The 15,686-nt window shown below is 38.3% G+C and overlaps 3 protein-coding genes across 3 annotated transcripts; all 3 read left to right on the top strand.

Annotated features, from left to right (window-relative positions):
* The first annotated feature begins 2,629 nt into the window (after window positions 1-2,629).
* On the top strand, window positions 2,630-8,539 carry LOC120258910 (V-type proton ATPase subunit B 2). Its single transcript, XM_039266381.1, has 15 exons — window positions 2,630-2,724; window positions 3,451-3,521; window positions 3,620-3,675; window positions 3,778-3,876; window positions 4,194-4,253; window positions 4,532-4,643; window positions 4,753-4,961; window positions 5,679-5,807; window positions 5,926-6,063; window positions 6,244-6,394; window positions 6,678-6,760; window positions 6,950-6,997; window positions 7,083-7,136; window positions 7,868-7,951; window positions 8,070-8,539. The coding sequence occupies exons 2-15, from the start codon at window positions 3,464-3,466 to the stop codon at window positions 8,253-8,255; spliced, it is 1,467 nt and encodes a 488-aa protein (XP_039122315.1). The 5' UTR covers window positions 2,630-2,724; window positions 3,451-3,463; the 3' UTR covers window positions 8,256-8,539.
* Window positions 8,540-8,806: 267 nt separating this feature from the next.
* On the top strand, window positions 8,807-11,947 carry LOC120259440 (GTP-binding protein BRASSINAZOLE INSENSITIVE PALE GREEN 2, chloroplastic). Its single transcript, XM_039267044.1, has 3 exons — window positions 8,807-10,031; window positions 11,046-11,213; window positions 11,309-11,947. The coding sequence occupies exons 1-3, from the start codon at window positions 8,856-8,858 to the stop codon at window positions 11,669-11,671; spliced, it is 1,707 nt and encodes a 568-aa protein (XP_039122978.1). The 5' UTR covers window positions 8,807-8,855; the 3' UTR covers window positions 11,672-11,947.
* Window positions 11,948-12,382: 435 nt separating this feature from the next.
* On the top strand, window positions 12,383-15,607 carry LOC120259499 (probable mitochondrial-processing peptidase subunit beta, mitochondrial). The gene is made up of 9 exons (XM_039267115.1): window positions 12,383-12,958; window positions 13,038-13,202; window positions 13,286-13,423; window positions 13,502-13,653; window positions 13,741-13,849; window positions 14,316-14,414; window positions 14,847-14,912; window positions 15,033-15,140; window positions 15,255-15,607. The coding sequence occupies exons 1-9, from the start codon at window positions 12,425-12,427 to the stop codon at window positions 15,339-15,341; spliced, it is 1,458 nt and encodes a 485-aa protein (XP_039123049.1). The 5' UTR covers window positions 12,383-12,424; the 3' UTR covers window positions 15,342-15,607.
* The last annotated feature ends 79 nt before the right edge of the window (window positions 15,608-15,686 follow it).

The following is a 15,686-nucleotide window of genomic DNA, read 5'->3' as shown; positions in this document are numbered from 1 at the left end:
TTGAAGAATCAAGATACCAATTGGAGTGAAATAAAGTAGATTACAATTGAACTATTCTCTACTTTTTCCTCCACTTTCTTTTTAATACACCATGCCAATCATCTTTGATACTATATAATATATATCTTTTGATTTAGTGGAAATTACCAAAAAAACCCATTAAGTTTGTAAAATTGCCAAAAACACCCCGTTAGTTTTGCAATCCCCAAAAATCCCCTCCTTTTTAAACTCTATGTTTTTTTCAAACCCCCAAACCCCTGATAGCGGATGTGAGCGGAGTGAGTTTCAAATTTTTGGATGAAAATGCCCTTGCATGGGGAGTCGTGGCTGCAGCCATCTCGGCGATTTGAGAGAAAGTGGGCGGTTTTCCGTAGGGTAACCCCAGAGACGAATTTATTGGAGCCGTTTAATTGCTTTTTCTCAACTCACGTCTTCGCCTTTTCCATTTCAGTCGTCTCAGAGTTGTCTCTACTCGTGAAGCCTCTGAATCAGCATTTCATCGCCTTTTCCCTTTCCACCCAGTATCTCGAAGGAGAAGTCCCCCATGAACTAGTTGGCATTTCATCGATTTGAAATCTAAGGTATTGAGTATGGTTTTTATGTTAAGCTGCCTCATTCTAAAGAAAGATTTTTTTCGGTTTTGTTTTTGTACTCTGCTTTTTGTTGGAAGATATTGAAAGTCTGCAGGGGATTTCTCATCGGGGTTTTGTTAGTCTGCAGGAGATTTCTCGTGGGGTTTTTGTTTTGTTTTGCATTTTCGTATGTATACACTATCGAATTAGTTTTTTTCGATTGTTATGATTTGTGTAATATTTATAAAGGTACATTTCCGTTTCGTTTGATATGGTTTGCAGCTTTTACTAAATGAGGGTTGACGTTTAAGAAATGAGATGTTACTGAGTTTAACATTTGTTGTCCCCTGTTTAAGTATTCTCGCCTCTGTTTAACAAAATGGGTCTCTGTTTAACTTTTTATATCTCTGTTTAATAACCGAGAGTTCTACCGTTTAAAACCTTATATTTCAGCTTAAACTTTTGTCAATCTGCATGTTGAATGTGTTGTTATTGTCGCGAGGCTTGTGATTATGGCGGTCAACCTAGTTAATGGCCGATGCTATTTGACACCCAGTAGTGGAGACTTTAGTCGAATTGAAAAAAATAACATGACCCCTCGACACTGGGAGATTATTCGACCGGACACCGTTTGCTGGCTCATCGAGCTAGAAGCTATATACCAAGAGGAGCCCTTCTTGATTCTCTTTTTGCAAAAGTACGATGGTCGCACCAATAAATTCGGGATCGGGGAAAGCTCTCCGAGTTTCGGAGCTCAAGATGTGGCCCTCGTGCTTGGTCTGCGTTGCGATGGCGATGCGGTGGTCTTTCGAAGAAGAAAACCGGGTCGGCGTTCGAAGGGCGGTGATCTCATCAAAGACCCTACGAGAGCACGGAGACTCCATCAAGAGCACTTTGTTGCAACTTGTTCGACAGAGGGAAGAAGAAGATAATTTCGTCAAACTCACGATGGTGTACTCTCATGGGGACGATCCCTCTTCCCAAATACATCATGCTCGGTTCGAACCTGGATCGTTGATTACGTCGATGATCTACCGACCCATGGGGCGATCACGCGTAGGGCGCAGCGACGCACAAGTGGCTTATGGTCCTGACTAACTCTAAATTATATTTATCTGAAAATTAAAAGTCAAATCACAAAAAATATAAATCAACATATACTATAAATTTTAATTAGTTTGTTTTACCACCTCAGCAATACAATAGTGATAGTCCTAACTTGAAGGTCAAGACTTTTAATCCTATACGTTGTTTATTCATATTTTTTTAAATAAAAATATTTTATTTTAATTATGAATATTCGTAAAATAAATTATTTTATATTCCATAAATATATCTTCGCATTATAAAAAAAAAACTTTAATTTCCCTCAAATAATCAAAGTTTAAATTCTGTAAATGCTAGACCAAATCACTTGTTTTCTCCTCAAAATCATAAACAATTTAACTTAAACTCCATAAAATAATATTTCTGAATTAAAACTGTTTTTTAATGCAATTCCTCACTAAAAAAATAAAAAAAGGAAAAAGGATTGATATTTCCTTAATAATGTTACGTATCACTGTCCATCCAACGGTGCCGATCACATCATTGACTGTATTTTTTTGTAAAAAAATAAAATATAAAAACTGAAGACAATCAGTGTTATTTCTCAAATAATTCAACGAGATGCATACGTGGCAGCACGTCACCCGTTCATTCATCCGCACATCTCTCATTGGGTGGTCCTCTTAAAGATAGTTTTCTTGCGCTTTAGCCCTTCAAAAAATCAAAAAAATTGTTTTATCACCCTCTAGCCAATAAGAGTAGTACTTTAAAAGGACAAATAAATAACAAAAAATATTAAAACTTATTCTCACAATATTCTTAAAAATTGTAATTATAAAATTTATGTTTATTATCAAAAAACAATTTGGATTTTATAAAAATAAATAAATAAATAAAAAGTTGTGAGTTGTTTCTTTTTGACGTGGATAAAAAAGAAAAGAAAAGAAGCATGGGCGCAAATTTGGAAAGTTCAAGGGGTTAATAGGAAACAAATTCATTTTTGGAAATAAGAACAAAAATTACTCTATTATTTCTCTCTCTCTCGCACGCAGCTCGCTCCAATTCCGTCTCTTCTTCTCACTCCTCCAGTCGGATCGAATCCGAGGTACGTCCATGGATATTCCTCTATTGTCGTTGATTTTTCTCCGTTTATTTCGTGTTATTTATCGTAAGCATTCGGACTTCTGGAACGGATCGAAATCTGGAAACTAGTGAATGGATCAGAGTCGTCTGAGATCCAGTGTTTTTGATTGGTTGATCCAGATTGAAAGAAGTGTGTTTTTTGGGTTAGATTTTGATCATTAGTTTTAAGAGAATGGAGGGACGTATGATGTGAGTTTTAGGTATTTACTCTTACGATTTAGCGAGTGGATTGTTGTTTGAGTGTGTTGGTTTCGAACTTGCAGTGATTTACAGTTCTAGTAAAATCATTTGGGATGTTGTTGATCTGGTTTACTTTCCCTAGTTGATATTTTTTGTTAAAAAATATATCTTTGTTTTTTTTACCGTTTTTCAAATTATAATTTTGTCAACTAGTTAACTGTTAAAGTTCCCTTTTGGATAGCTCTGAAGAAAAAAAAAAGACTTTTTATATTGGCTTTGATGAGGATTCCATTGCTGGAAAAAAAACTCCGCTTGACTAGTTTTGGATGCTCGTTTCTTGATGGAAATTAAGGTTTTTTCCATTGATATTTTGTAATTTTACCTTGGTTGATTCGAAAATGTTGTAGGCATTGTTTGTTTGTGTTTCTTTGCATGGTTGACGGGTGCATGGTTGATTAAAGCTTGTGTGGGCTGATAAGTGTATGTTTATTTGTCCTCCTTCCTTCAGGTTTTAGTTGAATATGGGCGTGGCACAGAACACTATCGAAATGGAGGAGGGAACATTAGAGATTGGCATGGGTGAGCTGTCCTTCACTAGAGACTGGCTTTATGTGCTTTAATAGCAAAACAAACTTGATCTTTGTGATTTAAACTTGGAATTATTTGTTATAACGCAGAGTACAGAACTGTTTCTGGAGTTGCTGGGCCCCTGGTTATCTTGGAAAAAGTTAAGGTATAAATCATTAAAACTTTCATAAGGTGCTTTTTAAGCTTGGTCATTCTTCCTTACTAAGTTTAACTGTGATTTGTTCTCATTTCTACATGATTAATTTAGGGTCCCAAATATCAAGAGATTGTCAACATTCGATTAGGGGATGGCACAACTCGGCGTGGCCAGGTCCTTGAAGTTGATGGAGAGAAAGCTGTTGTGCAGGTCACTTTTCTTCTTCGTTTGTTTTTATTATTGATGATTGTCTTTTTGCACATAATTCATGGCTAGACAGTTGCATAATACTTTTCTTGAGCTTCAAAGTTCTTGCTAGTGTATCACCAAGAGTTTTAGACTTCATGTGAACCTATCTCAATTACTTCAGTTTGAAAAAAAAATTTCCGGTAATCTGATTCATTGGGCAGTAGATTCTCGATTTGTTTATTGGAAAGTTCTTATTTTGGACTTATGCTACTGTCTTTTTATTTATTTTTATTTTTTTTATTTCTCAATATAAGTTGATGTATTGCTTTTACATTCAGGTGTTTGAAGGAACTTCTGGAATTGACAACAAGTATACTACGGTTCAATTCACTGGAGAGGTAATGTTCATATAGCTATAATGCCATGCAACCTTGCTCTGCCTCTCTACTTTGTTTTATTGAAGAGTTTGTTAAACTGTTTTTGGGATGGCTACTACATGGAAATAAGTATGTTGTCTGCAGAGCCTGAATAATTTCTGGAACTTTGGAAACAACCTTTTTTTTGTGACATTTGTTTTGGAAATCTATCCATGATTTTTCTGAATGGATGTGATTAATGCTCACTGTTGTTATGAGCTGCCTTAATTTTCTTGTCTTAATAATTTTTTGATGTGCAGGTCTTGAAAACTCCTGTATCTTTGGATATGCTTGGGCGCATTTTTAATGGATCTGGAAAACCTATAGATAATGGTCCACCTATATTGCCTGAAGCTTACTTGGACATTTCTGGTGAGGGTTTCTAAAGGAAGATAGTGAATTCTGAACCACCTTAGCTCTTGTTTTTATGATCATACACTCTTATACCTTATTTACAATGCCCCTGTATATTGTTTCACAGGAAGCTCAATCAATCCAAGTGAGAGAACCTATCCTGAAGAGATGATTCAGACAGGGATATCAACCATTGATGTCATGAACTCGATTGCTCGAGGACAGAAGATTCCTCTTTTCTCTGCTGCTGGTCTCCCTCATAATGAGATTGCTGCTCAGATCTGTCGTCAGGCTGGTCTGGTGAAGCGGTTAGAAAAATCTGATAATCTTCTAGAGGTACTAAAATTTTGAAACCATTGTTTTCTGCTGATACTCACATTGATATGGTCAATAAACGTTTGTATTTGTGGGCACTTGGATGTGTAGGCATGTCCTTTGGCTCTTGGTCAGGAAATGCATGCTTCCTAAATGACAAAGAAGCGAAGACTTCTTATGAAAAGTTTCATAGCCTTGTCAACTTCCTCTTGTTCATTAGATTTTTTTTTCTTTTTCACTTTTGAGTAATTCTTAGGTCAAACTCCATGAGAGATACTGCTTTTATGATGATGTTATTGGACTCGTTCTTGCTTGCTTCTATAGGCCTGACTACATGTCTTCCTATATAGTCTTCTGTTGTTAAGGGTTGATATAAATGCCCCTGGTTATCATTCCTATTCTGAAATTTGGCTTTGTTAATCATATATATAGGCATCTGCTATTCCACAAAGACAAAGTAACATAACCTATCCTGAAGTGTTAAATTAGCAGGAGAATATGATGTTGAACTAAAGCTATTCCTTTTACCTAGTATTGTGGTGGCACGTGGGTCTTATATTGAAAGAATTTCAACGTTGATTTTCACTTCATATGTGATTCAAGCATGATTTGCTATGTTGCTGTACCAGCTCTCTGATTTCTACACAGAATCATAAAAATACAACAGATTTAAATGCTGCTTTTTGTTTGTCAAGGTATTTTTAATATTTATCACCTATTATTTCATGAGAGTGACAGGGTGGTGAAGAGGACAATTTTGCTATTGTGTTTGCTGCTATGGGAGTAAACATGGAAACAGCACAGTTTTTCAAACGTGATTTTGAAGAGAATGGTTCAATGGAGAGAGTGACCCTATTCCTAAATCTGGTATATTCATTTAATCTTATGTGTCTATAACATTTTAAGTGACTTCTTGTAAATGCTGATACTATAGACTTTGTTACTCTATTTTGATGTAATTCCTATGATGTAATACCTATAACAGGCAAATGACCCCACCATTGAGCGCATTATTACCCCTCGAATTGCTCTCACCACAGCAGAGTATTTAGCTTATGAATGTGGAAAACATGTCCTTGTCATCCTAACAGACATGAGTTCATATGCCGATGCGCTTCGTGAGGTACATTATCTTTTGTTTATTCCTCATGAACAGGTGATTAAACACTGATTATAAGGCTGGGCTCTCATTTGAATGTTGATTTTTTTCACCATTTAATCAATTTTAACATGTTTTCCACCTAATAAAATAGATAGGTTTTCAGAATGGAATTACAAATGAAATAATTTAATTTGGTTTTAGGTATCTGCTGCTCGAGAAGAAGTGCCAGGACGACGTGGTTATCCTGGATATATGTACACTGATCTGGCAACCATTTATGAGCGTGCAGGTCGTATTGAAGGAAGGAAGGGCTCTATAACACAAATTCCTATCTTAACCATGCCAAATGATGGTAATTTATTTACCTAAATTACTCATGACCTGCTTCTCCTTCAACATTGCATCAATGAAATAGAACATTCTGTATGTTCTGATTTAGCAAGGACAAGGTGACAATATCATGTGATTTTCTTTTTCTTTGTGGGTGCTTACTTCTATGGTGGCCTTTTCCTGGATTTCTCTTTACAGGTCCCATTAGGAATTCTTTTAACTTTGATCTTGTTGGTAGTTACTTTTGGGAGAGGAAGTAGAAAAGGTGTTGTTATGGTTTTCTAAATGAATCTTCTATGGAACAGATATTACACATCCTACTCCAGATCTTACTGGCTATATCACAGAGGGCCAAATTTACATTGATAGGCAGCTCCATAACAGACAGGTACTTTTTCATGTGTTTGTTAATCAATGTTATTACATCTTTTAAATCGTGTGTTGAACCTGTAAAAGTGTTAGTGATCCATTGCAATGATGGATTAAGAAATAACTTTGCTTTTATTGCAATTCATTTTTGTTTTTTATGGCGTATCATATATGGATTCTAAATGTCACCTTTTGTTAATTCTGACAGATTTATCCACCCATCAATGTCCTTCCATCTCTCTCACGATTGATGAAGGTGAGCTCAAGACACCATGAGGGTTCTCTTAAATTTAGTCTTGGATAAGCTGATGGTAACTGATCCTGCTGACATGACTTTTCAGAGTGCCATTGGTGAGGGAATGACCCGCCGTGATCATGCTGATGTTTCTAATCAGGTCCGTTGTCAATTCTAAATTACTAATGGTAATGCCTTTTTCAGGCTACCATCCCCAAGGATGCACATTTTTATTGAAGTTGGTATATAATAAAACACAGACACACACGCACACCCTTTATATGCATTCATAGATATTAGTATCCGGTATAGATGATAAATATGAAAATCTAATATATGTAAAACTATCTACACTGTATTATATTATACTATATTAAAGCGTAATAAAGTATGTAGCGAGGATTCTATTCTTTTTCAGAAAGGGTAGGGTGCCTCTTAACTTTGCATCCCTTGATACAGAAAGATGAAGGTTGGAGATGTAAATTAGGAAGAAAATCTTATCATCTCTCTTCCTTGATTTAATATTTTTATATAAACCTTGCACATCTTATGTGATTTATATCAATAATTGTAATATTGTTATGTGATGTTAATTTAAAGTGTAATATGTATAAACTATATAAGTTTGCATTTATATTTGTTTAGGATTTTGTAAAAATGATAAAATTTTGTTTCATTCTAAAATTCGAGATGTTCGAATCATGAATCAATAGTGTATATTCAATTTCCTGTATGAATCTCTACTGCAGAATGTGACTTAAACAATTCTTTCTTGCATTCCATCCCTGTACTTCTCTATGACAATATATTCCAACTTGTTTGATGTTCCGATAAAAAAAATAGTTTCAGAGACCTCTACGAATGATCTCGTGTTTTATGTTCATGTTTCAGCTGTATGCGAACTATGCCATTGGAAAGGATGTTCAAGCAATGAAAGCTGTTGTTGGAGAGGAGGCTCTTTCTTCTGAAGATTTGGTCTCTCTCTCTCTCTCTCTCTCTCTCCACACACACACACACACACACACACACACACACACACACACTTCATTGAAGGCTGCTACTAATCGGCTCCGTGGTAATAATCTGAATGCAGCTTTATCTTGAGTTCCTGGAAAAATTCGAAAGGAAGTTTGTGACACAAGGCGCATATGACACGCGTAACATATTCCAATCTCTTGATCTAGCATGGACACTGCTTCGCATTTTCCCTCGTGAACTCCTCCACCGTATTCCTGCCAAGACCTTAGATCAGTACTACAGCCGTGACACAACTCACTGAGTACTACTATGTTCATGCAATGCAGTCTCATCTTGATGGCAAGAATAAAATTTATTACAAGTACTGAAATCCTCAACTTCACTTATTTTTCACTCAGATGCTTATGAGGTCTATTCAGCTCTATTCTTTTGCTGCCAAAGTCTTGGCTTGGTTGTTCCTCTTTGGTTCTTGTAATATCACCATTTTTATTTCCATGCTCTAAACTATGGAAGTTTTAGTGTCTTTTGTGGACCTATGTTCTTATCTTTATATAATATATAAAATCAGGTTATGTTTTCTTGTAAGTTCATCTGAATAAAAGATAACAAAATCTCCAGGCTGTTTATATATATATATATATATATATGAATATATTGATGTTTTTCTCTGTAGTTTTTATCACAATGTTTACAGTAGAATATAAGAAAAAAAAAAAAAAACTAAACAAATGATGTTAACACTTTTGTACAAGTATACAGCGGAAATTTTGAGGAAATTCCAGGGTTTAATGTAAAAAGTAGAAGAGCTTATATGAAATTTCTCAAACTACAGGTGCCTTTTTGAAAAAAAATTCACCAAAATATGAGCACCCTTGCGCTTGGTATCCGCCATTGCTGAACGATGCTCGCTCTCGCTCGACGGCTCTCTCCTCGCCGGTTTCCCTCCGATCGCCTCCTCCTCTTCTTCTTCTCCTCATCTGAATCCCTAATCCCCCGTCAATCCCCTATCTTCCTCCTCTTCTCTTCCCCCTTCTCCTCTGCCTCTCAATCGTCGTCGCCGCCGCCGCTCGCCGACCTCCGCGGAGGATGCAACGCAGAAGATCAACCGCCGCCATTGCTCCCTCTCTGCCCCGGCTGCGGCGTCCACATGCAGTCCACTCACTCCTCCCTCCCCGGCTTCTTCATTCCCCCGGCCCCCAAATCCCCTGACTATCACGCCCCTCTCTCCCTTCTTCCCGGCGCCTCCGACGAGCCCCACCTCTCTCTGTCCCTCAAATCTGGCGTTCTTTCTCCTAATCCTAAACCTAGCACCACCCCTGGTCTTGATTCCAAGCCCTTGGTCTGCTCGCGTTGCCACTCTCTCCGCCATTACGGCCGTGTGAAGGATCCCAGCGCTGAGAACCTGCTTCCTGACTTCGATTTCGATCGCATGGTCGCCCCCAAGATGGCCTCCCCCTCCGGCCCTCGCTCCGTTGTCCTCATGGTTGTGGACGCTGCCGACTTTGATGGTTCATTTCCCCGCAAGGTCGCCCGCTTCGTTTCCTCCTCTATTGAGAAGCATTCAATTGCTTATAAAGAAGGGAAACCGGCCAATGTCCCACGCGTCATCCTCGTTGTTACCAAGATCGATCTACTGCCGTCCTCTATCGCCCCAGACGACTTGGAGCATTGGGTGAGGAAACAAGCACGAATTGGTGGCGCTAACAAGCTCAGCGGCGTGCATTTGGTGAGTTCTGTGAGGGATTGGGGAGTGAGGAATTTGGTGGAGCATGTGAGGGAGCTCGCTGGCTCGAGAGGGAATGTGTGGGCTGTCGGGGCACAGAATGCCGGGAAGTCGACGTTGATTAATGCCATGGGGAAGTGTGTTGAAGGAAAGGTGAGTCATTTGACGGTGGCCCCAGTGCCTGGGACTACGCTGGGAATTGTTAGAGTGGAGGGTGTTCTGGGTGAGCAGGCGAAGCTCTTCGACACCCCAGGGATCCTGCATCCATACCAGATCACCTCGAGGCTGACAAGGGAGGAGCAGAAGTTGGTGCTTATGAGCAAGGAGCTCAAGCCAAGGACTTATCGGATCAAGGTTTTCTATAAACCTTTGCTTTGATGGCATTTATGCAAGATAGTATTGAATGCACAACACACACACACACAAAGCCCTCTCCTTTTTTATGTTAAATTCAACTTGAATGTAACTGAGATTTGTGTGAAGAGATTGGTAGTGGATTGCGGTTATTTAGGTGAATAGCTGGCGAGTGATGGTTCCTAAGACTTAGGGATGGATTGTGATTATTTAAGTTTACTCATGCAAGAAGGATCGGCCCATGATTCTGGTATTTCTTCTTTTATATATAGTTCTAGGTTATTGTCAAGCTATTTTATCCTTCTCCCTAGTCTTGCCTCAATTAGAACTTTAAGAAGGTGCATTCATATAGTTGGCCAGTTGGCCTACTGAAGCAGATATGGCAAAATTCAAATTATATTGCTACTTTTGATTTTTCATATATGTTATCCATACTTTTTATAGGTTCAAATCATATAACATGAGAATCTATTTCACTATAATGTCTATTTTTGAATGTTAGGAAGAATTCTTCCTAAATGTCAGTCTTTGTCAGATTTTGCTTTGTTCAGTAACTAGCACAAATTATTTCTCATTCTTAATTATGCGATATCATGGTCTTGTTTTAGTTTTAGGGTGGATTAATTTTATTGATTGTATCAAAATTTTAGGAGTAGTGGATTCCTCTGGTTATAGTCTTTTGAGTTTTGACTCTTTTTTCTTGGCTGGCATGGGAGGACATGTATTACCTCATAATGGATTTTCCTTCTTTTCTTGAGTTTCTATCATATCTTACACATCATTCTAAGTATTGTTGTGTGGCCTATGAATTTTTTTTTGCACCCTTTGAAGTTAAGAAATATGCATATGGCTCTGTTTATTATGTAATATGTATGATTTATATATTTGCTCTATTCTTAATCTGTTATGTCTTCAGGCGCCTTATTATTCAGTTTTCTGATTTACTATCTGTTTCTATCGCATTTCTTTCAATGCATGAACCTCTCAGTTTCATCTTTATGTATTGGTTTATAGGCAGGTCATTCGGTCCATATTGGTGGGCTGATGAAGCTCGATGTGGAGGAACTGTCAGTGGAAACCCTTTATTTGACAGTATGGGCATCACCTCTTGTACCACTCCACATGGGAAAGACAGAGAATACATCTACAATGAAAGAAAATCATTTTGGTCGACAGTTGCAGGTTATCTTTTACTTAATTGCACTTTGATTCATGAGCACAGAACAATTTATTTCAATGTCTTATGCCTGATCTATTGTTCATAATTTTCACTCCAGCCTCCTATTGGGGAGAACCGTGTTGCGGAGCTTGGCAAATGGTCAAGAAGAGAATTCCGCATTAGTGGTAGCAAGTGGGATGCTAGTTCTGTTGACATTGCAACTGCAGGTCTTGGTTGGATTGCTGTAGGACTCAAGGGAGAAGCTGTTCTAGGCGTATGGACATATGATGGGATTGATGTAATTACACGAAGCCCGCTGCTCTCTATTAAAGCTCGAATATTTGAAGAAGCCGGCTTTACAACCTCCAAGATTGTCGCCGAAGCTGACAGTGTATACAATAAGCTAAAACACAAGAAATCAGAGAAGGGAAAACATTTGGGTCACAAATCTAGACCAGTTGAAGGTGACCTCAATGCTTAACTTCTCTTAAGGGCAGCATAAATGGAAGCTAAACTGAAGGCAAATTTTGACATTATCTGTAGTGTTATGTTGGGGAAGCAATCAATTTTATCATATAAATTTTGCTAGTTTGATCAAGTTAGGTGTAATTTCTCTTGTTTTATGTTGTGAGGATTTTTTTTTTCAGTGTTTATTTCTTATCGAGCTAAGCTGTAAATGCGGTCTAAAATTGTGTATGAGGCTTTTATGTCAACATTTATTTTTGTTTGTGTGAAATATTGGATTGAATGAGTGATACATGCCGTCCACCACTAGAATTATGTATGGCTTCATAAAATATCACAGCTTTGGATGTGGTCTTTTATTGAAAATTGCAAAATTACCCTGATTTATGTGATTGAATTTTATAATGCTCAGATAAGTTTTTATTTTTAATTTTTAATTTTAAGAATTTTTGAAAATTTCCCTTTAGAATTCTCAATGGTTTGTTACTGTCAGGGAGTTTTTGGAATGTTAAATTTTCAAATTATTACAAGAATAACATATTATGAATTTTCTAATTTTTATTTTTTAACTTGATGTAGCTTCTCCTCTTTTCTTTTGTTTCACCGTTGGCCCCTCGGCTTACTGAAAATTACCCACAAGCCCTGTAGTGGGTTTCTTATGCAATATTTGATAAACAGAGGTGGTAATTCGTAAAATGTCAAGGCAAAAACCCTCCAAAACCCTAAATTTTGGTTCCAAAGTTCTAGTCTTTGATCTCGAGGTTCATTCATGGCGTCCTCACTCTCTCGCTACCGGAGAAGAATCACAAGCCTCACTTCCACTCTTCTCCGAGCTCGCCTTTTCTCATCCCTCCCCGTCGCCAAGCCCAATGCCTCTGATGACCCGGTCTGTGACCATGCTCCCTTGTTCCGCTCCCCAGAGGTCCGTGTCTCCACTCTCTTGAATGGCATCCGCGTCGCCACCCAGTCATCGTCCTCCCACATGGCCTCTGTCGGTGTCTGGATCGATTCCGGCAGCCGATTCGAGGCTCCCGGCACCAACGGCACCGCGCATTTCCTCGAGCATATGATCTTCAAGGGCACCCGCCGCCGGACCGCCCGCTCCCTGGAGGAGGAGATCGAGAACCTCGGCGGCCGACTCAATGCCTACACGTCTCGCGAGCAAACCACCTTCTTCGCCGACGTCTTCCGCCGTGACGTCCCCGTCGCCATCGACGTGCTCGCGGACATCCTCCAGAATTCGAAGTTCCCCGACCATGCTATCAAACGAGAGCGTGGTGTTATCCTCCGAGAGATGGAAGAGGTAAGAGGTCCTAACATTTCATAGTTTTCTCCTGTTTTTGTTTGCCACGAAGGTGTTTGTGGATTTGCTTGTTAGACAGGTTCATGGGCAAATGGAAGAAGTGATATTTGATCACTTGCATGAGGCAGCGTTCCACGGGCATCCGCTTGGCAACACAATATTAGGACCAGAAGAGATTATTCAATCCATATCTAGATCTGATTTGCAGAATTATATTGAAACACACTACACTGGTCCTAGAATGGTATATTTTGAGGCCTGCCGAACTCTTGTCAGTGAAAAATGAGAGTGCTTTGTCTGAGTTTTGAATGTTGTGTATGTTTCTAGGTTGTGTCTGCTGCTGGTGCAGTTAAGCATGAAGAGATTGTTGATATGGTTGAAAGTTTGTTTACGAGATTCGCTAGGACTCCCACTGCTGCTGCTCAGCTTGCTCAGGAGAATCCTGCTGTCTTTACTGGTTCGGAGGTCTGCATCTATGTTTGCTGTCATTGTAGCTCATGTTTTTGCTTGTTACTGTGCTCTGAAATGCTGTGAATTGTGTAGGTTCGAGTGGACAATGAGGATATGCCCCTGGCACATTTGGCAATTGCCTTTAAAGGTTCGGCATGGACCGACCCAAATTCTATACCGCTTATGGTCATTCAAAGCTTGTGGGGATCTTGGAATAGCAGTGTTGGCGTGGGTAACTGTTCGGGGTGAGAGAAGTTCTTTACTGGGACTTACTGGGACTTATCTTTTACTGAATGTTGTGAAAATGACTAATGCTATTAACTGCTGTTCAGGTCTCAACTAGCACGCCGAGTTAGCACTGATAACCTGGCAGAGAGTATGATGGCCTTCAATACCAACTATCTTGATACAGGATTGTTTGGCATCTATGCCACTGGAATGGTAATCCCTATTGCATCCAGTGATTTGAATTTATTTATTTTTTTCCTGGAGCCCTTTTTTGTTTTTTAAATGTAAGACTTTTTCGGATTCTATTTCTTTCCAGATGATAGTTTCTATATTTATCATTTTGATTCAACACATGAGATACAATGCTGCATTTGGTATGATGAGAATTTGTGTCCATCTACTAATAATTTTGTAGCTTGTCTACTTTGATACATGATACCAAAATGTTACAAAAATCATGGAGATATGTCTAGTGTAAGCAATAGTATGTTTATCTATGCCTCTGATTGGCATCTTATTTTGTTGACTTTCTAAGATTCCTTTCTTGTTTGGGTTTTCAAATATCTTCGAGTATGCCGCCCTTTATGTTTAGCATCACTTCTGGTTATCGTTTTGGCAGTCTAGTTGCTTGCATGATTTGTATTAAGTTTAACACCACTTCTGGTTATCATTTTGGCAGCCTAATTGTTTGCATGATTTGTCATGTGTGATAATGCAAGAGATTACTAGACTAGCTTATGAAGTGTCAGAAGCAGAACTAGTGAGAGCTCGGAACCAGGTAAGATTAACAAAGTTTTCTTTTAGAGGAAGTTGTATGTTTTGAATGCTTATAATTTGGAAAAATTATTCTAGATAAATTAGACTAAATCCTTATGAACTGTGAACTGTAGTCAACCCTCCAGTGCTCCTTACTTTTTCTGGTGGTTTCCTTATCTTTTTTCTCTTTAGTTTTCCCTGAAAATAAAAGTAATTGGGTGTTTATTTTCTGGAGAATGTGCAGATTTTGTTTTAATGGCTTGGTTTGGTGCTTGTTCTCTGTTATCCATTATTTTTTTTTTGCACATTTTAGTTTTGTTTAGAATAATTCATTGAAGAGCAAGTTTGGAACTTTGGACACACACAGAACTAGTAGCTTTTCCCTCCTTGTTATATTTGGTGATATCATATTTTGTTCCCATGTTAATTCAGTATGTCGGTCCCCCTTATGCAGTTAAAATCTGCACTTTTGCTCCATATTGATGGATCCACAGCGGTTGCCGAGAACAATGGTCGCCAGGTTTGTTGCAATGCGATTTGATTTATACCATGATCATAATGTTCCTTCTTCAAGTCTCGGGAGGCTACAGTTCCCAGCCAAATTACTTCAAAAAAATAACCCCCCTCCTATTTGATACAGATGCTAACTTATGGCCGGGTCATCCCATTCTTAGAGCTGTTCGCTCGCATAGATGCAGTGGATACTTCGACAGTGAAAGAGACAGCAAAAAATTTCATAATTAACAAGGCGAGCATACTTTCTCACTCAAATCTTTCTGCCTAAAATGACTGCATTTTGGAAATTTTGGTTGAACATCAATCACTATGAGCACATAAATCTGTTTGCAAATGCATTTTCCAGGATGTTGCCGTTGCTGCAGTTGGACCACTCAGCAAATTGCCTCATCATGAATGGTTTCGCTCACAGACTTGCTCTCGGACAACATAAATTTCGATCACAAATACCAGAACACATTCTTGAAGCTAAGATACAAGTATTTAATAATGTCATGTGTCTTGTACTCTTTTAGCCTCGTCTCTGATGACATTCATGTATGATTAGTTCAACACGCCAGGAATTCATCATTTTAAATTCTATTGATGGGTTTGTATTCTTTATTGTGCTGTTTGGAGTTTTGGATTATGGTCAAAGATCACAGGTCATTAATGTACTCTAATCTCCATAATTTTGTTTATGAAATGTACATTTGATATTGCTAGAGTTTTCTTGTGCATATTTATTCCACAAAAGCTTGTATGATAAAGTATTAATTATATATATATATATATATTA

This window comes from Dioscorea cayenensis, chromosome 4 (genome assembly GCF_009730915.1).
Source record: "Dioscorea cayenensis subsp. rotundata cultivar TDr96_F1 chromosome 4, TDr96_F1_v2_PseudoChromosome.rev07_lg8_w22 25.fasta, whole genome shotgun sequence".
NCBI lineage: Eukaryota > Viridiplantae > Streptophyta > Magnoliopsida > Dioscoreales > Dioscoreaceae > Dioscorea > Dioscorea cayenensis.
The sequence above is the reverse complement of the archived record's forward strand: the minus strand, read 5'-3'. Positions and strand labels throughout refer to the sequence as shown.